This window comes from Oncorhynchus mykiss, unplaced genomic scaffold (assembly GCF_013265735.2).
Source record: "Oncorhynchus mykiss isolate Arlee unplaced genomic scaffold, USDA_OmykA_1.1 un_scaffold_140, whole genome shotgun sequence".
NCBI classification, from domain to species: domain Eukaryota; kingdom Metazoa; phylum Chordata; class Actinopteri; order Salmoniformes; family Salmonidae; genus Oncorhynchus; species Oncorhynchus mykiss.
The window spans coordinates 1,158,029-1,183,471 of record NW_023493664.1 but is presented as its reverse complement, the minus strand read 5'-3'; the positions used below and the strand labels follow the sequence as shown (position 1 = coordinate 1,183,471).

Genomic DNA, 25,443 nt, shown 5'->3' with positions numbered 1-25,443 from the left:
TCGTAAAACCCCTTCCTGTTCGTGTGAATAATACTTTTTATGCCGATGTCCTTTAATTTTACGCCAAAAATACTACGCGAAGAGTATCTATTTTCAAGATTGAAATTGTGATTCATAATCTTAAATCATGTTGAATGTGTAATGTTAGGTTTGTAATTTTAGGACAGATAGCTACTTCCTTATGTGAGCTGGTCACGTGGTAACTACCAGCGGATTTTAATATGGCTACGGTCAGGATGTACATTTAACATTAAATAGTTTCACCGTATTTACTACTGGGACTTTATTATACCAGTGCATGACGGGCCACTGCCGATATTACCCGGTAACGGTGCACGATTCCCCGGACGAGCAATGTGTCATTGATGGGGTGTCGGGATAGGTCGTGTTCCGTTACGCGTCGTCTGCTTGCCAGATAACTGTCTTGACGTCGGTACTGTACGGGGGACGGAGCCAGAGAGATAGTCCCGGTGTTAAGTGCTATTGTTTATATACAGCGGTGACAGACAGACAGCCTTTGGTCAGATGTCATGTTGATGTGTGGCCTTCCTGCATCGTGTGATATCATCATGGACAGACAGGTGAAGACCACTCCCAGCTTGTAGAGGTAACGGGACGCAGACAGACAGGCAACCGTCAGTGTCGTGGACTGTTACTCCCAGCGAGTAGAGGGATACAGACAGACAGACGGACAGTCAGACATCTAGCCTAGTGGATGGACATCCTCTGACGTCAAAGCTGACCCAAGCCCGGTCCAGAGAAAGATGATTGGTGCCCCAGACGTGGTGGCGTTTACTAAGGAGGATGATTTTGGGGAGGTAGGGTACCCCAACCCCTGGGTGGTGCCAGAAGAGTTCTCTGTCCCTCTGTTCCCATCGAATAACAACGCCAACCCCTGGGCCAAGACGTCATACGCCAAGTTCACTAAGGACTTCATCCTCATATCAGAGTTCTCTGAGCAGGTCGGTACCAGGGGCAACTGGGGGAGGGGTGTGTGTGTTGATCTGACGGTGTGTATGTCCGGACGGGGTGTGTGTGTGTAATGAGCTGACCTTGTGTTGTCCTCCCCTCCAGGTGGGCCCCCAGCCTCTTCTCACCATTCCTGACGACCCAAAGGTGTTTGGGACCTTTGACCTGAACTACTTCAGTCTGAGGATCATGTCTGTTGACTACCAGGCCTCGTTCGTAGGACACCCCACCGGCAGCGGATACCCACGACTCAGGTAGCTGTCCTATTTTATTATGTTTTATTGTCCTATTTTATTATGTTTTATTGTCCTATTTTATTATGTTTTATTGTCCTATTTTATTATGTTTTATTGTCCTATTTTATTATGTTTTATTGTACTCTAATGATATCCTATTTTATTATGTTTTATTGTACTCTACTCTGATGTCCGATTTGTATTGTACTCTAATGATATCCTATTGTATTTGTATTGTACTCTAATGATGTCCTATTGTATTTGTATTGTACTCTAATGATATCCTATTGTATTTGTATTGTACTCTAATGATATCCTATTGTATTTGTATTGTACTCTAATGATGTCCTATTGTATTTGTATTGTACTCTACTCTAATGATATCCTATTGTATTTGTATTCTACTCTAATGATATCCTATTGTATTTGTATTGTACTCTAATGATATCCTATTGTATTTGTATTGTACTCTAATGATATCCTATTGTATTTGTATTGTACTCTACTGTAATGATGTCCTATTGTATTTGTATTGTACTCTACTCTAATGATATCCTATTGTATTTGTATTGTACTCTACTCTAATGATGTCCTATTGTATTTGTATTGTACTCTACTCTAATGATATCCTATTGTATTTGTATTGTACTCTACTCTAATGATATCCTATTGTATTTGTATTGTACTCTAATGATATCCTATTGTATTTGTATTGTACTCTAATGATGTCCTATTGTATTTGTATTGTACTCTACTCTAATGATATCCTATTGTATTTGTATTGTACTCTACTCTAATGATATCCTATTGTATTTGTATTGTACTCTAATGATATCCTATTGTATTTGTATTGTACTCTACTCTAATGATATCCTATTGTATTTGTACTGTACTCTACTCTAATGATATCCTATTGTATTTGTATTGTACTCTACTCTAATGATATCCTATTGTATTTGTATTGTACTCTAATGATATCCTATTGTATGTGTATTGTACTCTAATGATATCCTATTGTATTTGTATTGTACTCTACTCTAATGATATCCTATTGTATTTGTATTGTACTCTAATGATATCCTATTGTATGTGTATTGTACTCTAATGATATCCTATTGTATTTGTATTGTACTCTACTCTAATGATATCCTATTGTATTTGTATTGTACTCTACTCTAATGATATCCTATTGTATTTGTATTGTACTCTAATGATGTCCTATTGTATTTGTATTGTACTCTAATGATGTCCTATTGTATTTGTATTGTACTCTACTCTAATGATATCCTATTGTATTTGTATTGTACTCTAATGATGTCCTATTGTATTTGTATTGTACTCTAATGATATCCTATTGTATTTGTATTGTACTCTAATGATGTCCTATTGTATTTGTACTCTACTCTAATGATATCCTATTGTATTTGTATTGTACTCTACTCTAATGATATCCTATTGTATTTGTATTGTACTCTAATGATGTCCTATTGTATTTGTATTGTACTCTACTCTAATGATATCCTATTGTATTTGTATTGTACTCTAATGATATCCTATTGTATTTGTATTGTACTCTAATGATGTCCTATTGTATTTGTATTGTACTCTACTCTAATGATATCCTATTGTATTTGTATTGTACTCTAATGATATCCTATTGTATTTGTATTGTACTCTAATGATGTCCTATTGTATTTGTATTGTACTCTACTCTAATGATATCCTATTGTATTTGTATTGTACTCTAATGATATCCTATTGTATTTGTATTGTACTCTAATGATGTCCTATTGTATTTGTATTGTACTCTACTCTAATGATATCCTATTGTATTTGTATTGTACTCTACTCTAATGATATCCTATTGTATTTGTATTGTACTCTAATGATGTCCTATTGTATTTGTATTGTACTCTACTCTAATGATGTCCTATTGTATTTGTATTGTACTCTAATGATATCCTATTGTATTTGTATTGTACTCTAATGATATCCTATTGTATTTGTATTGTACTCTAATGATGTCCTATTGTATTTGTATTGTACTCTACTCTAATGATGTCCTATTGTATTTGTATTGTACTCTAATGATATCCTATTGTATTTGTATTGTACTCTAATGATATCCTATTGTATTTGTATTGTACTCTACTGTAATGATGTCCTATTGTATTTGTATTGTACTCTACTCTAATGATATCCTATTGTATTTGTATTGTACTCTACTCTAATGATGTCCTATTGTATTTGTATTGTACTCTACTCTAATGATATCCTATTGTATTTGTATTGTACTCTACTCTAATGATATCCTATTGTATTTGTATTGTACTCTAATGATATCCTATTGTATTTGTATTGTACTCTAATGATATCCTATTGTATTTGTATTGTACTCTAATGATATCCTATTGTATTTTTATTGTACTCTAATGATATCCTATTGTATTTGTATTGTACTCTAATGATGTCCTATTGTATTTGTATTGTACTCTACTCTAATGATATCCTATTGTATTTGTATTGTACTCTAATGATATCCTATTGTATTTGTATTGTACTCTACTCTAATGATATCCTATTGTATTTGTATTGTACTCTAATGATATCCTATTGTATTTGTATTGTACTCTAATGATATCCTATTGTATTTGTATTGTACTCTACTCTAATGATATCCTATTGTATTTGTATTGTACTCTAATGATATCCTATTGTATTTGTATTGTACTCTAATGATGTCCTATTGTATTTGTATTGTACTCTAATGATATCCTATTGTATTTGTACTCTACTCTAATGATATCCTATTGTATTTGTATTGTACTCTAATGATATCCTATTGTATTTGTACTCTACTCTAATGATATCCTATTGTATTTGTATTGTACTCTACTCTAATGATATCCTATTGTATTTGTATTGTACTCTAATGATATTGTATTTGTATTGTACTCTACTGTAATGACATCCTATTTTACTGTTTTCTGTTACATTCTATTATATTCTACTCTAATTCTATTCTGTTCTATTCTACTCTAGTTCTATTCTGTTATTCTACTCTAGTTCTATTCTATTCTACTCTAGTTCTATTCTATTCTACTCTAGTTCTATTATGTTCTATTCTATTCTACTCTAGTTCTATTCTGTTCTATTCTACTCTAGTTCTATTCTGTTCTATTCTACTCTAGTTCTATTCTGTTCTATTCTGTTCTATTCTACTCTAGTTCTATTCTACTCTAGTTCTATTCTGTTCTATTCTACTCTAGTTCTATTCTGTTCTGTTCTACTCTAGTTCTATTCTGTTCTATTCTACTCTAGTTCTATTCTACTCTAGTTCTATTCTACTCTAGTTCTATTCTGTTCTATTCTGTTCTATTCTACTCTAGTTCTATTCTACTCTAGTTCTATTCTGTTCTATTCTACTCTAGTTCTATTCTGTTCTGTTCTACTCTAGTTCTATTCTGTTCTATTCTACTCTAGTTCTATTCTACTCTAGTTCTATTCTACTCTAGTTCTATTCTGTTCTATTCTACTCTAGTTCTATTCTGTTCTATTCTACTCTAGTTCTATTCTGTTCTGTTCTACTCTAGTTCTATTCTACTCTAGTTCTATTCTACTCTAGTTCTATTCTGTTCTATTCTACTCTAGTTCTATTCTGTTCTGTTCTACTCTAGTTCTATTCTGTTCTATTCTACTCTAGTTCTATTCTACTCTAGTTCGATTCTACTCTAGTTCTATTCTACTCTAGTTCTATTCTACTCTAGTTCTATTCTACTCTAGTTCTATTCTACTCTAGTTCTATTCTACTCTAGTTCTGTTCTATTCTACTCTAGTTCTATTCTGTTCTATTCTACTCTAGTTCTATTCTACTCTAGTTCTATTCTACTCTAGTTCTATTCTACTCTAGTTCTATTCTACTCTAGTTCTGTTCTATTCTACTCTAGTTCTATTCTGTTCTATTCTACTCTAGTTCTATTCTACTCTAGTTCTATTCTACTCTAGTTCTATTCTACTCTAGTTCTATTCTACTCTAGTTCTATTCTACTCTAGTTCTATTCTACTCTAGTTCTATTCTACTCTAGTTCTGTTCTATTCTACTCTAGTTCTATTCTGTTCTATTCTACTCTAGTTCTATTCTACTCTAGTTCTATTCTACTCTAGTTCTATTCTACTCTAGTTCTATTCTACTCTAGTTCTATTCTACTCTAGTTCTATTCTACTCTAGTTCTATTCTACTATAGTTCTATTCTACTCTAGTTCTATTCTACTCTAGTTCTATTCTACTCTAGTTCTATTCTACTCTAGTTCTATTCTACTCTAGTTCTGTTCGATTCTACTCTAGTTCTATTCTACTCTAGTTCTGTTCTATTCTACTCTAGTTCTATTCTGTTCTATTCTACTCTAGTTCTATTCTGTTCTATTCTACTCTAGTTCTATTCTACTCTAGTTCTATAGTTCTATTCTACTCTAGTTCTATTCTACTCTAGTTCTATTCTACTCTAGTTCTATTCTACTCTAGTTCTATTCTACTCTAGTTCTATTCTACTCTAGTTCTGTTCTATTCTACTCTAGTTCTATTCTACTCTAGTTCTGTTCGATTCTACTCTAGTTCTATTCTACTCTAGTTCTGTTCTATTCTACTCTAGTTCTATTCTGTTCTATTCTACTCTAGTTCTATTCTGTTCTATTCTACTCTAGTTCTATTCTACTCTAGTTCTATTCTACTCTAGTTCTATTCTACTCTAGTTCTGTTCTATTCTACTCTAGTTCTATTCTGTTCTATTCTACTCTAGTTCTATTCTACTCTAGTTCTATTCTACTCTAGTTCTATTCTACTCTAGTTCTGTTCTATTCTACTCTAGTTCTATTCTGTTCTATTCTACTCTAGTTCTATTCTACTCTAGTTCTATTCTACTCTAGTTCTATTCTACTCTAGTTCTATTCTACTCTAGTTCTGTTCTATTCTACTCTAGTTCTATTCTGTTCTATTCTACTCTAGTTCTATTCTACTCTAGTTCTATTCTACTCTAGTTCTATTCTACTCTAGTTCTATTCTACTCTAGTTCTATTCTACTCTAGTTCTATTCTACTCTAGTTCTGTTCTATTCTACTCTAGTTCTATTCTACTCTAGTTCTGTTCTATTCTACTCTAGTTCTATTCTGTTCTATTCTACTCTAGTTCTATTCTGTTCTATTCTACTCTAGTTCTATTCTACTCTAGTTCTATAGTTCTATTCTACTCTAGTTCTATTCTACTCTAGTTCTATTCTACTCTAGTTCTATTCTACTCTAGTTCTATTCTACTCTAGTTCTATTCTACTCTAGTTCTGTTCGATTCTACTCTAGTTCTATTCTACTCTAGTTCTGTTCTATTCTACTCTAGTTCTATTCTGTTCTATTCTACTCTAGTTCTATTCTGTTCTATTCTACTCTAGTTCTATTCTACTCTAGTTCTATAGTTCTATTCTACTCTAGTTCTATTCTACTCTAGTTCTATTCTACTCTAGTTCTATTCTACTCTAGTTCTATTCTACTCTAGTTCTATTCTACTCTAGTTCTGTTCTATTCTACTCTAGTTCTATTCTACTCTAGTTCTGTTCGATTCTACTCTAGTTCTATTCTACTCTAGTTCTGTTCTATTCTACTCTAGTTCTATTCTGTTCTATTCTACTCTAGTTCTATTCTGTTCTATTCTACTCTAGTTCTATTCTACTCTAGTTCTATTCTACTCTAGTTCTATTCTACTCTAGTTCTATTCTACTCTAGTTCTATTCTATTCTACTCTAGTTCTATTATGTTATATTCTATTCTACTCTAGTTCTATTCTGTTATTCTACTCTAGTTCTATTCTATTCTACTCTAGTTCTATTATGTTATATTCTATTCTACTCTAGTTCTATTCTGTTCTATTCTACTCTAGTTCTATTCTATTCTACTCTAGTTCTATTCTGTTCTATTCTACTCTAGTTCTGTTCTATTCTACTCTAGTTCTATTCTGTTCTATTCTACTCTAGTTCTATTCTGTTCTATTCTACTCTAGTTCTATTCTGTTCTATTCTACTGTAGTTCTATAGTTCTATTCTACTCTAGTTATATTCTGTTCTATAGTTATATTCTACTCTAATTCTGTTCTATTCTAATTATTTTCTGTTATTTTCTGTTACATTGTATTAATGTTCTACTCTAATTCTTTTCTCTTCTATTATATTCTACTCTAATTCTGTTCTATTCTAATTATTTCCTGTTACATTATATTCTACTCTAATTCTGTTCTATTCTGCTGTAATTATTTTCTGTTCTATTCTTGTTAGAATGTAACAGAAAATAATTACAGTAGAAGAGAACAGAATAGAATAGAATGTAACAGAAAATAATTACAGTAGAATATAATAGAATATTAATTAATTCTAATTCTGTTCTGTTGCATTCTATTATATTCTACTCTAATTCTGTTCTATTCTAATTATGTTCTGTTACATTCTATTATATTCTACTCTAATTCTGTTACATTCTATTATATTCTACTCTAATTGTATCCTGTTCTCTCCTCCCCTGTAGTTTTGTGGAGGACTCCAGGGTGGTTCTGGGTAACTCTAAGGAGGGGGCGTTTGACTAGTCTGTTCTCTCCTCCCCTGTAGTTTTGTGGAGGACTCCAGGGTGGTTCTGGGTAACTCTAAGGAGGGGGCGTTTGACTAGTCTGTTCTCTCCTCCCCTGTAGTTTTGTGGAGGACTCCCGGGTGGTGCTGGGTGACTCTAAGGAGGGGGCGTTTGCCTACGTTCACCACCTGACGCTCTATGACCTGGAGGCCCGAGGCTTTGTCCGCCCGTTCTGCATGGCCTACGTCTCTGCCGACGAGAGGAAGATCATGCTGCAGTTCCAGGAGCTGTCGCTCCTCTTCTCCCGCGCCTCCGAGTGCCTGAAGACCGGAAACCGACGGGCCTTCGCCCGCGAGCTGCAGAGGAAGCTACGTGACCTGGAGTACGAGGACACACACACTCTGACACACACACACACACACACACTCTGACACACACGCTCTGACATACACACACACTCTGACACACACACACACTCTGACACACACACACACACACACACACACGCTCTGACACACACACACGCTCTGACACAAACACACTGACACACACTCACACTCTGACACACACACACACTCTGACAGGTTCCTACTGCTACCATCTGTTGTAACTTCCTGTTGTGCTTCTCCTGCCAGGTACACACGGTCTGTTCTGCAGAAAGAGGAGGGGCTTCAGCGGGAGGCGGGGCCTCAGGGGTGTTACTCCGCCCGCGCGGTGGACAAGGCCAATGAGCTTGCGGCGATGGAGAAGAGTATCTACGAGCACCGAGACCTGCTGAGGCAGATCACCTCGTACCCCCTCCGCCCCCGCCGAGACCCCCACGCCGCACACTGTCAACACTGTGTCACAGAGTCACAGAGACACAGAGACGCGCCGCCTGGCCCCGACCGTGACACGGGGGAGGAGGCGGGACAGAGGAGGCAGTCCTACACCCCGCAGCTGATCAAGGGGAAGTCGGCCAAGTGTTTCGCCAAGCGTCTGAAGAACCTGACGGAGTTATGCGAGGAGAGGTTCTACGAGGCCACCGTGGAACTACTCAACCACACAGAGCGGTGTTTCCGGGGGGACTTGTGTTACCTGTACACCCGCCGCCTGGACCGAGCGCTACGCAGGAAGCAGAACATCACCAACTTCCTGTTTGAGGAGGAGCTAGGGGAGGAGGAAGAGGAAGTAGCGGTGCTGGGAAGAATCTTCTGTTCTCTCAACCACACAGTGGGGACGGACTCACATATACACACCCCTTCCATCGTGCTTTGCCCCGAGCCACCGGAGTCTCTGGAGGGTCTGGAGGTGAACCCTCCCTGCCCTGATAACTCTGCCCAGCAGAGTGAGGCCCTGACCGGGGAGGAGAGGCTGGAGTCGTCACTCTCTGATCTGACCATGGAGACGCAGGACCAGGAAAGCTCTGAGGAGAATAAGGACAGCTTTAGTAGTGACAGGAGTGGAGGAGAGGAGGAGGAGGAGGGACGGGAGGGAGGAGATCAGACCCCTGTTTTTCTGCTGGAGGCTGAGGAGGGGGGAGAGGGTGAGACACACCGTGTGTGTGAGAGGGAGGGAGAGGCAGAAGGAGTGTTTAACAGAAAGAGGGAGGGAGAGGCAGAAGGAGTGGTTAACAGAAAGAGGGAGGGAGAGGCAGAAGGAGTGTTTAATGGAGAGAGGGAGGGAGAGGCAGAAGGAGTGTTTAATGGAGAGAGGGAGGGAGAGGCAGAAGGAGTGTTTAACGGAAAGACGGAGGGAGAGGCAGGAGTGCTTGGGAGAGAGGAGGGAGGGGCTGAGACAGAGGAGGGAGGGGCTGAGACAGAGGAGGGAGGGGCTGAGACAGAGGAGGGAGGGGCTGAGACAGAGGAGGGTGATGGACAGAGAGTTCCTGACCCTGAGTTACTGGTCCAGATGGACACGGCCTGCTGCATGTCTCAGGAGGGCTTCCTGTACAACTCTTCTCCCCCAGACATGCTGCCTGCTTCTGGGCTGCAGCCCGGCTCTCTACCCCTTCCCCTGGTGGTCAACCAGGAGCCCCAGGCCCTGCTGCCGGTCCAGGGGGACTACGGCCTGGGTTCCCCCCACTGCCCGAGCCCTGGGGCTGGGCTGGACCTGCCCGTCTCCTCCTCGGGAGATACCACCTCCAGGGGTTCGGACCAGGACGGGTGGGACTGTACCATGTCAGCGTCTACGGGGTCCGAACGGGCCGGCTCACCTCTGGGGTACGGGGGGTTGGTAACGCTGAGGCAGAAGAAGAGGGCCGGGCAGGGAGCGCTCAGGTGAGTCACTCATTGGTTGATTAATTCATTCTATAGCTTAGAGGACTCCTGATATCTCCAGTCTATGTGTGTGTTTTCTATACCTGCCCCCCCCCCCCCCATGGAAGGTGTTTTCTATACCTGCTCCCCCCCCATGGAAGGTGTTTTCTATACCTGCTCCCCCCCCCATGGAAGGTGTTTTCTATACCTGCCCCCCCCCCCCCCCCCCATGGAAGGTGTTTTCTATACCTGCCCCCCCCCCCCCCCCCATGGAAGGTGTTTTATATACCCGCTCCCCCCATGGAAGGTGTTTTCTATACCTGCTCCCCCCCCCCCCTCCATGGAAGGTGTTTTCTATACCTGCTCGCCCCATGGAAGGTGTTTTCTATACCTGCCCCCCCCCATGGAAGGTGTTTTCTATACCTGCTCCCCCCCATGGAAGGTGTTTTCTATACCTGCTCCCCCCCCCATGGAAGGTGTTTTCTATACCTGCCCCCCCCCCCCCTCCATGGAAGGTGTTTTCTATACCTGCTCCCCCCCATGGAAGGTGTTTTCTATACCTGCCCCCCCCCCCCTCCATGGAAGGTGTTTTCTATACCTGCCCCCCCCCCCCCCTCCATGGAAGGTGTTTTCTATACCTGCTCCCCCCCATGGAAGGTGTTTTCTATACCTGCCCCCCCCCCTCCATGGAAGGTGTTTTGTATACCTGCCCCCCCCCCCCATGGAAGGTGTTTTCTATACCTTCTCCCCCCCCCCCCATGGAAGGTGTTTTCTATACCTGCCCCCCCCCCCCCCCCCCCCCTCCATGGAAGGTGTTTTCTATACCTGCCCCCCCCCCCCCCCCCCCCCCTTCCATGGAAGGTGTTTTCTATACCTGCTCCCCCCCCATGGAAGGTGTTTTCTATACCTGCTCCCCCCCATGGAAGGTGTTTTCTATACCTGCTCCCCCCCCATGGAAGGTGTTTTCTATACCTGCTCCCCCCCCCATGGAAGGTGTTTTCTATACCTGCCCCCCCCCCCCTCCATGGAAGGTGTTTTCTATACCTGCTCCCCCCCATGGAAGGTGTTTTCTATACCTGCCCCCCCCCCCCCTCCATGGAAGGTGTTTTCTATACCTGCCCCCCCCCCCCTCCATGGAAGGTGTTTTCTATACCTGCTCCCCCCCATGGAAGGTGTTTTCTATACCTGCCCACCCCCCTCCATGGAAGGTGTTTTGTATACCTGCCCCCCCCCCCCATGGAAGGTGTTTTCTATACCTTCTCCCCCCCCCCCATGGAAGGTGTTTTCTATACCTGCCCCCCCCCCCCCCCCCCTCCATGGAAGGTGTTTTCTATACCTGCCCCCCCCCCCCCCCCTTCCATGGAAGGTGTTTTCTATACCTGCTCCCCCCCATGGAAGGTGTTTTCTATACCTGCTCCCCCCCATGGAAGGTGTTTTCTATACCTGCTCCCCCCCATGGAAGGTGTTTTCTATACCTGCCCCCCCCCCCCCCCCATGGAAGGTGTTTTCTATACCTGCTCCCCCCCCCCATGGAAGGTGTTTTCTATACCTGCCCCCCCCCCCCCCCCTCCATGGAAGGTGTTTTCTATACCTGCTCCCCCCCCATGGAAGGTGTTTTCTATACCTGCCCACCCCCCTCCATGGAAGGTGTTTTCTATACCTGCCCCCCCCCCCCCCCCTCCATGGAAGGTGTTTTCTATACCTGCTCCCCCCCCCATGGAAGGTGTTTTCTATACCTGCCCCCCCCCCCCCCCTCCATGGAAGGTGTTTTCTATACCTGCTCCCCCCCCCCATGGAAGGTGTTTTCTATACCTGCCCCCCCCCCCTCCCCTCCCCTCCATGGAAGGTGTTTTCTATACCTGCCCCCCCCCCCTCCATGGAAGGTGTTTTCTATACCTGCCCCCCCCCCATGGAAGGTGTTTTCTATACCTGCCCCCCCCCCCCCTCCATGGAAGGTGTTTTCTATACCTGCCCCCCCCCCCCTCCATGGAAGGTGTTTTCTATACCTGCTCCCCCCCCCCATGGAAGGTGTTTTCTATACCTGCCCCCCCCCCCCCCCTCCATGGAAGGTGTTTTCTATACCTGCCCCCCCCCCCCCTCCATGGAAGGTGTTTTCTATACCTGCCCCCCCCCATGGAAGGTGTTTTCTATACCTGCCCCCCCCCCCCTCCATGGAAGGTGTTTTGTATACCTGCCCCCCCCCCCCCCATGGAAGGTGGTTTCTATACCTTCTCCCCCCCCCCCCCCATGGAAGGTGTTTTCTATACCTGCCCCCCCCCCCCCCCTCCATGGAAGGTGTTTTCTATACCTGCCCCCCCCCCCCCCCCCCTCCATGGAAGGTGTTTTCTATACCTGCTCCCCCCCCATGGAAGGTGTTTTCTATACCTGCTCCCCCCCATGGAAGGTGTTTTCTATACCTGCCCCTCCCCCCCCTCCATGGAAGGTGTTTTCTATACCTGCCCCTCCCCCCCCTCCATGGAAGGTGTTTTCTATACCTGCCCCCCCCCTCCATGGAAGGTGTTTTCTATACCTGCCCCCCCCCCCCGCTCCTTCTCTTTTACCTGTCCATCTGCTCTCCCTCACCTGTCCATCTACTCTCTGTCCATCTGCTCCCTCTCTCTCACCTGTCCATCTGCTCTCTCTCACCTGTCCATCTGCTCTCTCTCTCACCTCTCCATCTGCTCTCTCTCTCACCTCTCCATCTGCTCTCTCTCTCACCTGTCCATCTGCTCCCTCTCACCTTTCCATCTGCTCCCTCTCTCACCTGTCCATCTGCTCCCTCTCTCTCACCTGTTCCATCTGCTCTCTCTCACCTGTCCATCTGCTCTCTCTCACCTGTCCATCTACTCTCTCTGTCCATCTGCTCCCTCTCTCTCACCTGTCCATCTGCTCCCTCTCTCTCACCTGTCCATCTGCTCCCTCTCTCTCACCTGTCCATCTGCTCCCTCTCTCTCACCTGTCCATCTGCTCTCTCTCTCTCTCACCTGTCCATCAGTCCCTCTCTCTCACCTGTCCATCTACTCTCTGTCCATCTGCTCCCTCTCTCTCACCTGTCCATCTGCTCCCTCTCTCTCACCTGTCCATCTGCTCACTCTCTCTCACCTGTCCATCTGCTCACTCTCCCACCTGTCCTTCTGCTGTCTCTCTCACCTATCCATCTGCTGTCTCTCACCTGTCCATCTGCTCCCTCTCTCACCGTTCCATCTGCTCCCTCTCTCACCTTTCCATCTGCTCCCTCTCTCACCTGTCCATCTGCTCTCTCTCTCACCTGCTGTCACTGTCACTTGTCCACTCAACTGTAACATTATTGTCATTGGAGAGTTCCTCAATGAGCACGACACCTCGGAGAGTTCCTCAATGAGCTAGACACATTGATTAGCTCATTTCCTGACGATGGCTCGCCACTCATCGTTCTTGGCGACTTCAACCTCCCAATGTCTGCCTTCAATTAATTTCTTTCCAAGTTTCTCTTTCCCCTCCTTGTGATCTTACAGAACAGGGCTGTGGGAGGCTGAGATACTCATTGTGATCTTACAGAACAGGGCTGTGGGAGGCTGAGATACTCATTGTGATCTTACAGAACAGGGCTGTGGGAGGCTGAGATACTCATTGTGATCTTACAGAACAGGGCTGTGGGAGGCTGAGATACTCATTGTGATCTTACAGAACAGGGCTGTGGGAGGCTGAGATACTCATGTATATACTATATCCTGTATCTTAGTCTATGCATTACTCATCTCATATGTATATACTATATCCTGTCCTATTCTACTGTATCTTAGTCTATGCATTACTCATCTCATATATATATACTATATTCTGTCCTATTCTACTGTATCTTAGTGCTGCTCTGACATCGCTCATCCTTCATTTACTTTAGATTGTTGTGTATTGTTAGATATTACTGTTGGAGCTAGAAACACCAGCATTATATATTACTGTTGGAGCTAAAAACACAAGCATTATATATTACTGTACTGTTGGAGCTAGAAACACCAGCATTATATATTACTGTTGGAGCTAAAAACACAAGCATTATATATTACTGTTGGAGCTAGAAACACAAGCATTATATATTACTGTTGGAGCTAGAAACACAAGCATTATATATTACTGTTGGAGCTAGAAACACAAGCATTATATATTACTGTACTGTTGGAGCTAGAAACACAAGCATTATATATTACTGTTGGAGCTAGAAACACAAGCATTATATATTACTGTACTGTTGGAGCTAGAAACACAAGCATTATATATTACTGTTGGAGCTAGAAACACAAGCATTATATATTACTGTTGGAGCTAGAAACACAAGCATTATATATTACTGTTGGAGCTAGAAACACAAGCATTATATATTACTGTTGGAGCTAGAAACACAAGCATTATATATTACTGTTGGAGCTAGAAACACAAGCATTGTATATTACTGTTGGAGCTAGAAACACAAGCATTAGATATTACTGTACTGATGGAGCTAGAAACACAAGCATTATATATTACTGCACTGTTGGAGCTAGAAACACAAGCATTATGTATTACTGTACTGTTGGAGCTAGAAACACAAGCATTAGATATTACTGACTGTTGGAGCTAGAAACACAAGCATTATATATTACTGTACTGTTGGAGCTAGAAACACAAGCATTAGATATTACTGTTGGAGCTAGAAACACAAGCATTAGATATTACTGTTGGAGCTAGAAACACCAGCATTATATATTACTGATGGAGCTAGAAACACAAGCATTATATATTACTGACTGTTGGAGCTAGAAACACAAGCATTATATATTACTGTTGGAGCTAGAAACACAAGCATTATATATTACTGTACTGTTGGAGCTAGAAACACAAGCATTATGTATTACTGTACTGTTGGAGCTAGAAACACAAGCATTATATATTACTGTTGGAGCTAGAAACACAAGCATTATATATTACTGTACTGTTGGAGCTAGAAACACAAGCATTAGATATTACTGTTGGAGCTAAAAACACAAGCATTAGATATTACTGTACTGTTGGAGCTAGAAACACAAGCATTAGATATTACTGTTGGAGCTAAAAACACAAGCATTAGATATTACTGTACTGTTGGAGCTAGAAACACAAGCATTATGTATTACTGTACTGTTGGAGCTAGAAACACAAGCATTATATATTACTGCACTGTTGGAGCTAGAAACACAAGCATTTAGTTAGATATTACTGTACTGTTGGAGCTAGAAACACAAGCATTATATATTACTGCACTGTTGGAGCTAAAAACACAAGCATTAGATATTACTGTTGGAGCTAAAAACACAAGCATTAGATATTACTGTACTGTTGGAGCTAGAAACACCAGCATTTAGTTAGATATTACTGCACTGTTGGAGCTAGAAACACCAGCATTTAGTTAGATATTACTGCACTGTTGGAGCTAGAAACACAAGCATTTAGTTAGATATTACTGTTGGAGCTGGGAACACAAGCATTAGATATTACTGTACTGTTGGAGCTAGAAACACAAGCATTATGTATTACTGTACTGTTGGAGCTAGAAACACAAGCATTATGTATTACTGTACTGTTGGAGCTAGAAACACAAGCATTATATATTACTGTACTGTTGGAGCTAGAAACACAAGCATTATATATTACTGTTGGAGCTAGAAACACAAGCATTATATATTACTGTACTGTTGGAGCTAGAAACACAAGCATTATATATTACTGTACTGTTGGAGCTAGAAACACAAGCATTTAGTTAGATATTGCTGCACTGTTGGAGCTAGAAACACAAGCATTATATATTACTGTACTGTTGGAGCTAGAAACACAAGCATTATATATTACTGTTGGAGCTAGAAACACAAGCATTATATATTACTGTACTGTTGGAGCTAGAAACACAAGCATTATATATTACTGTACTGTTGGAGCTAGAAACACAAGCATTATATATTACTGTTGGAGCTAGAAACACAAGCATTATATATTACTGTACTGTTGGAGCTAGAAACACAAGCATTTAGTTAGATATTGCTGCACTGTTGGAGCTAGAAACACAAGCATTGTATATTACTGTTGGAGCTAGAAACACAAGCATTATATATTACTGCACTGTTGGAGCTAGAAACACAAGCATTTAGTTAGATATTGCTGCACTGTTGGAGCTAGAAACACAAGCATTTAGTTAGATATTACTGTACTGTTGGAGCTAGAAACACAAGCATTATATATTACTGCACTGTTGGAGCTAGAAACACAAGCATTTAGTTAGATATTATTGCACTGTTGGAGCTAGAAACACAAGCATTGTATATTACTGCACTGTTGGAGCTAGAAACACAAGCATTAGATATTACTGTACTGTTGGAGCTAGAAACACAAGCATTAGATATTACTGTGCTGTTGGAGCTAGGAACACAAGCATTGTATATTACTGACTGTTGGAGCTAGAAACACAAGCATTAGATATTACTGACTGTTGGAGCTAGGAACACAAGCATTTAGTTAGATATTACTGACTGTTGGAGCTAGAAACACAAACATTTAGTTAGATATTACTGTTGGAGCTGGGAACACCAGCATTTAGTTAGATATTACTGACTGTTGGAGCTAGAAACACAGGCATTATATTACTGTACTGTTGGAGCTAGGAACACAAGCATTAGATATTGCTGTACTGTTGGAGCTAGGAACACAAGCATTTAGTTAGATATTACTGTTGGAGCTAGGAACACAAGCATTAGATATTGCTGTACTGTTGGAGCTAGAAACACAAGCATTTAGTCAGATATTACTGTACTGTTGGAGCTAGAAACACAAGCATTTAGTTAGATATTACTGTACTGTTGGAGCTGGGAACACAAGCATTTAGTTAGATACTACTGCACTGTTGGAGCTAGAAACACAAGCATTTAGTTAGATATTGCTGCACTGTTGGAGCTAGAAACACAAGCATTGTATATTACTGTTGGAGCTAGAAACACAAGCATTAGATATTACTGTTGGAGCTAGAAACACAAGCATTTAGTTAGATATTGCTGCACTGTTGGAGCTAGGAACACATGCATTATATATTACTGTTGGAGCTAGAAACACAAGCATTAGATATTACTGTTGGAGCTAGGAACACAAGCATTAGATATTACTGTACTGTTGGAGCTAGAAACACAAGCATTAGATATTACTGTACTGTTGGAGCTAGGAACACAAGCATTTAGTCAGATATTGCTGCACTGTTGGAGCTAGGAACACATGCATTATATATTACTGTTGGAGCTAGAAACACAAGCATTAGATATTACTGTTGGAGCTAGGAACACAAGCATTAGATATTACTGTACTGTTGGAGCTAGAAACACAAGCATTGTATATTACTGCACTGTTGGAGCTAGAAACACAAGCATTTAGTCAGATATTGCTGCACTGTTGGAGCTAGAAACACAAGCATTAGATATTACTGTACTGTTGGAGCTAGGAACACAAGCATTAGATACTACTGTACTGTTGGAGCTGGGAACACAAGCATTTAGTTAGATATTACTGACTGTTGGAGCTAGGAACACAAGCATTTAGTTAGATATTACTGTACTGTTGGAGCTAGGAACACAAGCATTAGATATTACTGTTGGAGCTAAAAACACAAGCATTAGATATTACTGTACTGTTGGAGCTAGAAACACAAGCATTATGTATTACTGTACTGTTGGAGCTAGAAACACAAGCATTTAGTTATATATAACTGCACTGTTGGAGCTAGGAACACAAGCATTAGATATTACTGTACTGTTGGAGCTAGAAACACAAGCATTGTATATTACTGCACTGTTGGAGCTAGAAACACAAGCATTTAGTCAGATATTACTGTGCTGTTGGAGCTAGGAACACAAGCATTTAGTTATATATAACTGCACTGTTGGAGCTAGGAACACAAGCATTAGAAATTACTGTACTGTTGGAGCTAGAAACACAAGCATTGTATATTACTGCACTGTTGGAGCTAGAAACACAAGCATTTAGTCAGATATTACTGTGCTGTTGGAGCTAGAAACACAAGCATTAGATATTACTGTACTGTTGGAGCTAGAAACACAAGCATTGTATATTACTGCACTGTTGGAGCTAGAAACACAAGCATTTAGTCAGATATTACTGTGCTGTTGGAACTAGAAACACAAGCATTGTATATTACTGACTGTTGGAGCTAGAAACACAAGCATTAGATATTACTGACTGTTGGAGCTAGGAACACAAGCATTTAGTTAGATATTACTGACTGTTGGAGCTAGAAACACAAACATTTAGTTAGATATTACTGTTGGAGCTGGGAACACCAGCATTTAGTTAGATATTACTGACTGTTGGAGCTAGAAACACAAGCATATAGTTAGATATTGCTGTTGGAGCTAGAAACACAAGCATTTAGTTAGATATTGCTGTTGGAGCTAGAAACACAAGCATTTAGTTAGATATTGCTGTTGGAGCTAGAAACACAAGCATTTAGTTAGATATTACTGTACTGTTGGAGCTAGAAACACAAGCATTTAGTTAGATATTGCTGTTGGAGCTAGAAACACAAGCATTTAGTTAGATATTGCTGTTGGAGCTAGAAACACAAGCATTTAGTTAGATATTGCTGTTGGAGCTAGAAACACAAGCATTTAGTTAGATATTACTGTTGGAGCTAGAAACACAAGCATTTAGTTAGATATTGCTGTTGGAGCTAGAAACACAAGCATTTAGTTAGATACTACTGTACTGTTGGAGCTAGAAACACAAGCATTTAGTTAGATACTACTGTACTGTTGGAGCTAGAAACACAAGCATTTAGTTAGATGTTACTGTTGGAGCTAGGAACACCCTCAATAACATTGCTAAAAACGTGTATGTGACCAATAACGTGATCATCTCTCTCTCGGTCTCTACCTCCAGGTTTGTGCGTCAGTATCCGTTTGCCCTGCATGCCCTGTGGTCCCTACTTAGTGGTCGAACCCTGGTGGTCCTGGGATCTGAGGAGGGGAGGGTCAGGAGGCTGGTGTCCGCTCTAGCCCTCTACGTGCCTGGACCCGGGCGCTGTGGGGAGAGGGTCCAGCCCTGGTTGTCCTGCCCCTTCAGCCTCACTGACCTACAGCGATGGAAACTCATAGGACTGCAGAGGTGAGGAGGAAGGGGCGGTGCCTGTGTTCTACAGCAGCAGGCTGTCACATGACATGATGCTGTCATCAGTCCTGGGGTCAGTCTGTGCATCTTTTGACCGAAACACTTCCTGTTATAACTAGCCCATATACAGTCAACTTCCTGTTATAACTAGCCCATATACAGTGAACTTCCTGTTATAACTAGCCCATATACAGTGAACTTCCTGTTATAACTAGCCTGTCAACGTTCTGTTATAACTAGCCTATCTACGGTCTACTTCCTGTTATAACTAGCCTATATACGGTGAACTTCCTGTTATAACGAGCCTATATACAGTGAACTTCCTGTTATAACTAGCCTGTCAACGTTCTGTTATAACTAGCCTATATACAGTCAACTGCCCTATATACAGTAGACATGTCTCCTAGCTCCTACCCTATATACAGTAGACATGCCTCCTAGCTCCTACCCTATATACAGTAGACATGCCTCCTCCTCCTCCTACCCTATATACAGTAGACATGTCTCATAGCTCCTACCCTATATACAGTAGACATGCCTCCTCCTCCTACCCTATATACAGTAGACATGCCTCCTCCTCCTTCTACCCTATATACAGTAGACATGCCTCCTCCTACCCTATATACTGTAGACATGCCTCCTCCTACCCTATATACAGTAGACATGCCTCCTCCTACCCTATATACAGTAGACATGCCTCCTCCTCCTACCCTATATACAGTAGACATGCCTCCTCCTCCTACCCTATATACAGTAGACATGCCTCCTAGCTCCTACCCTATATACAGTAGACATGCCTCCTCCTCCTCCTACCCTATATACAGTAGACGTGTCTCCTAGCTCCTACCCTATAGACAGTAGACATGTCTCCTAGCTCCTACCCTATATACAGTAGACATGCCTCCTAGCTCATACCCTATATACAGTAGACATGCCTCCTCCTACCCTATATACAGTAGACATGTCTCCTCCTACCCAATATACAGTAGACATGCCTCCTCCTACCCTATATACAGTAGACATGCCTCCTCCTCCTACCCTATATACAGTAAACATGCCTCCTCCTACCCTATTTACAGTAGACATGCCTCCTCCTCCTACCCTATATACAGTAGACATGCCTCCTCCTCCTACCCTATATACAGTAGACATGCCTTCTCCTCCTACCCTATATACAGTAGACATGCCTCCTCCTACCCTATATACTGTAGACATGCCTCCTCCTACCCTATATACAGTAGACATGACTCCTACCATATATACAGTAGACATGCCTCCTAGCTCCTACCATATATACAGTAGACATGCCTCCCAGCTCCTACCCTATATACAGTAGACATGCCTCCTAGCTCCTACCCTATATACAGTAGACATGCCTCCTAGCTCCTACCCTATATACAGTAGACATGCCTCCTAGCTCCTACCCTATATACAGTAGACATGCCTCCCAGCTCCTACCCTATATACAGTAGACATGCCTCCTCCTCCTACCCTATATACAGTAGACATGCCTCCTAGCTCCTACCCTATATACAGTAGACATGCCTCCCAGCTCCTACCCTATATACAGTAGACATGCCTCCTCCTCCTACCCTATATACAGTAGACATGCCTCCTAGCTCCTACCCTATATACAGTAGACATGCCTCCTAGCTCCTACCCTATATACAGTAGACATGCCTCCTAGCTCCTACCCTATATACAGTAGACATGCCTCCTAGCTCCTACCCTATATATAGTAGACATGCCTCCTCCTCCTACCCTATATACAGTAGACATGCCTCCTCCTCCTACCCTATATACAGTAGACATGCCTCCTAGCTCCTACCCTATATACAGTAGACATGCCTCGCAGCTCCTACCCTATATACAGTAGACATGCCTCCTCCTCCTACCCTATATACAGTAGACATGCCTCCTAGCTCCTACCCTATATACAGTAGACATGCCTCCTAGCTCCTACCCTATATACAGTAGACATGCCTCCTAGCTCCTACCCTCTATACAGTAGACATGCCTCCTAGCTCCTACCCTATATACAGTAGACATGCCTCCTAGCTCCTACCCTATATATAGTAGACATGCCTCCTCCTCCTACCCTATATACAGTAGACATGCCTCCTCCTCCTACCCTATATACAGTAGACATGCCTCCTAGCTCCTACCCTATATACAGTAGACATGCCTCCTAGCTCCTACCCTATATACAGTAGACATGCCTCCTCCTCCTACCCTATATACAGTAGACATGCCTCCTAGCTCCTACTCATACAGACAGCCTAATTAAAGTCTACACACCCCTTGCATAGTTCTCATTTTGCGGCCTTAAATTAAAGTATAAAAAGTGCATTTATTTGGGATCGTTTTCCCCCATTAATCAACATAAAATCTGTCTAGACTTTCACGAGGCGCTGTGCATCTCACTCAGACTGAGGTTCTCCTCCCTCTTTACCTCCCAGGATGGCGTCTCCCGTGGGGACCAGCATGCTCTGCTCTCTGTCTCGCTACAGCCGTTACATCTCCGTCCTGGACGCCGACCGGAAGACCCTCCGTTGCCCCGGCTACCGCGGAACCCTCCTGGCCAACGTGGCGGACCACCGTACCCGTCTGCGCCGAGGTTCCACCTACTTCCTTCATCTCCAGAACGTGCTCAGTAGACTGGCTTCCCGGGCCTTCCTCCTTAGCTTTACGCATCACCTCCACCTTCCCATCAGCCACCTGGAGCAGAGACAGGAAGTGGAGGAGAGGACGAGAGGCTTCCTGAGGGATCAGCTCAGGCTTGGGGAAGACGACTGTTCCATCCTGATGTACCTGAGTCAGCTGATCACACAGCACTACCTGGACAGTACCTCAGGAGGAGCTGTTACTACACAACCCCACCTGGAGAAGGACAACACGCCTGGAACCAACCAGCAGGACCTGGACAGTACCTCAGGAGGCGCTGTTACTACACAACCCCACCTGGAGAAGGACAACACGCCTGGAACCACACAGCAGGACCTGGAAGCTAACAACATACTAGACCCTGCCACAGGGGGTGCTGTAAACCAACAAGACCCTGAGTCTAATACTGGAGGCAGAGTGAATACAGGGCAGTACCTAGACCCTACCACTGGGGGCGCTATAACCCCAGAGACGGGCGTAGAGACTACCACTGGGGGCGCTATAACCCCAGAGACGGGCGTAGAGCCTACCACTGGGGGCGCAATAACCCCAGAGACGGGCGTAGAGCCTACAACTGGGGGCGCTATAACCCCAGAGCAGTACCTAGACCCTACCACTGGGGGCGCTATAACCCCAGAGCAGTACCTAGACCCTATCATCAATCAGTCTGCTACTATGAGCAGAGCTCCACCCAGCTTCACCTTTAACTACACCACCAGTCTCCTATACAAGATCTGATCTGACGGGGGTTGAATCTCCTGAGAGCCTTCAAGTCCTCAAAACAACACCGGAGGAGACAGATCTGCGGTAGATTCACTCTGGGTTGGAGACGGGAGGGCCTGTCTCTGTCTCCTAGGTAATCAGGAGAGACTGAGGGCCTGTCTCTGTCTCCTAGGTAATCAGGAGAGACTGAGGGCCCATCTCTGTCTCCTAGGTAATCAGGAGGGACTGAGGGCCTGTCTCTGTCTCCTAGGTAACCAGGAGAGACTGAGGGGGTTTAGTGAATGTAATGTAGCAGTGTTCATGCTGTCCATCAAGTCCTCCTTCCGATGAATGCCCTAACCTCGGGGGGAGGGGGGACCTGGACGCTGATTTAGATTGATTGACAAGTCACTATGAACCGTCCTTCTGATCTGAGCGAGAAGTGTGTGTGTGAAACGTTAATATGAGGCATGTTCTGTGTGTGTGTGTGTGTGTGTGTGTGTGTGTGTGTGTGTGTGTGTGTGTAACGTTAATATGAGGCATGTTCTGTGTGTGTTCGTGCCGGTCTGTCTCCCGTGACGTTGCATGTTGTCCACGGAACCACAGTACTACTACAGTTGCTTAGGAACGTTGACGTTGTAAAAAGATCAGATTGGTGCCCATTCAACACATCTAATCTAACAAAAGAGGATATTTTGTCAAATCTGTCACGATTTATGTTTTGTAACAAACCCACGATGTAGTTACTTAAGTCCCGATTATATTGGACTGTTTTCCCTGCGTAACATGTAGAAGTTGTCCCTTTTTCAGGCTTAGAAGAAGAGGTGACCGCTAAATGCTAACTCCCATCCGTATAAGCTGGTAGCATAGCTAGCATACAGAAATCGTTGATGGTAGGTAGTCATGTCGTTTAAAAAAAAAACGAATGCACTTGATTGGTGACGATGACATGAGTTGATGTTAACGTCCACACAAGCATTATACCTCAACATCGTGTGAAATAGACAATAGCTTAACTGTAGGCTAATTTAGCTTTGTCGCCCCCCCCCCCCCCAATGAGGAAGCTTGGGGATCTTAACCCCCGACGCGTTTCCATGGCAACGGCGTTCCCATTGTTTTGTTCAGTTGGATTTAGCTCGTTACTGCATCTGTAACCAACGCCGTGTATATAAACTCTGGACTGCTGATGCTTTGTTTTGGCCATTTAGAGGCTTTAAGCCACCGGTCGGCCATTTTGACAGTCCTCCATAGGATTGAATGGAATTCTACAGCATTTCAATTAAAGGTTTCGAGGACCAAATTACATGTATTTCAGTATTTGTTGTTGTTGTAGTTTGGGACAGTAACATTAGTATTTTTAAGGTGGGGGGGTGGGGACGTTTATTTTTTTTAGTGTAGCTCACGTGTAAAATTATACATTTAAGGTGTATAATGGAATAAACGTGTCAGAAATGAATGTTGTGACGTTAGTAAATGGATTTCTATATCTTCCAACATATTATTTACAATTGAGAGCCAAGATGGCTGCCGGTGGCTTCAATACAGCACCCCCCTGTCAGCCACCCAGGGTTTATACACATCATTAAGGAGAGCCAAAATGGCTGCCGGTGGCTTCAATACAGCACCCCCCTGTCAGCCACCCAGGGTTTATACACATCATTAAGGAGAGCCAAAATGGCTGCCGGTGGCTTCAATACAGCAGCCACCCAGGGTTTATACACATCATTAAGGAGAGCCAAGATGGCTGCCGGTGGCTTCAATACAGCAGCCACCCAGGGTTTATACACATCATTAAGGAGAGCCAAGATGGCTGCCCGGTGGCTTCAATACAGCACCCCCCTGTCAGCCACCCAGGGTTTATACACGTCATTAAGGAGAGCCAAGATGGCTGCCCGGTGGCTTCAATACAGCACCCCCCTGTCAGCCATCCAGGGTTTATACACATCATTAAGGAGAGCCAAGATGGCTGCCGGTGGCTTCAATACAGCAGCCACCCAGGGTTTATACACATCAAGGAGAGCCAAAATGGCTGCCGGTGGCTTCAATACAGCACCCACCTGTCAGCCATCCAGGGTTTATACACATCATTAAGGAGAGCTAAGATGGCTGCCCGGTGGCTTCAATACAGCACCACTTTGTCAGCCATCCAGGGTTTATACACATCATTGATTTATAGAGCCCCATAGTGGTGTCATAATTCCCATAAAACCTAGCGGTCAAATAGGAAAATGGTTCCAATCATTTTTCCACCATAATAATCTCTCTCGGACAAGGTGACTTTTATCAATATATTCGGCTCAGTTTACTCTGATTTGAAAATGCTAATTAGCATCAAAGTAGACATGCAAAACTACAAATCCCAGCATGCTCCTGCACGTCATCTCTAGCTGACACCTTTGCTAACAGGTATTGTGTCAATTAAAAACTTACACAAGACAGTTCGCAGAATTGTCCATTTAAATGAAATGTAGCCAATGTATTAATAACTACATTTAGCTAACATTAGATAGTTAATACAGAGATTCTTACCTTTGTCTCGATTCGTCAGTCTCTTGTCCAGATCATCATGGTATTTGTAGTTCTTTATGATAGCCACATTAGCAGATAATTAGCATTTATTTTTTTGTGTGTGTGTGGGGGGGGGGGGGGGGGGGGGGGTAAATAAAGGCAACCTATATTTGATTTAAAGAATCACCTTGTCCAAGAGAGATTTACGCAGCCCTTATTTTAAGATCCTGAACTGTATTCTGGGAAAAACGATGTGAACCATTTCCCTGTTATTGGGTCCTATGACTGTACTGTGGTACTCTACAGAGGAGGGACTGTCAGATGTGAACCATTTCCCTGTTATTGGGTCCTATGACTGTACTGTGGTACTCTAC

General features: G+C 42.9%; 1 protein-coding gene across 1 annotated transcript; it reads left to right on the top strand.

Annotated features, from left to right (window-relative positions):
• Positions 1 to 54: 54 nt before the first annotated feature.
• Positions 55 to 25,420, top strand: LOC110516784 (guanine nucleotide exchange protein smcr8a). The gene is made up of 6 exons (XM_036972337.1): positions 55 to 962; positions 1,075 to 1,223; positions 7,927 to 8,187; positions 8,441 to 10,063; positions 18,968 to 19,192; positions 21,655 to 25,420. The coding sequence occupies exons 1-6, from the start codon at positions 765 to 767 to the stop codon at positions 22,595 to 22,597; spliced, it is 3,399 nt and encodes a 1,132-aa protein (XP_036828232.1). The 5' UTR covers positions 55 to 764; the 3' UTR covers positions 22,598 to 25,420.
• Positions 25,421 to 25,443: the final 23 nt, after the last annotated feature.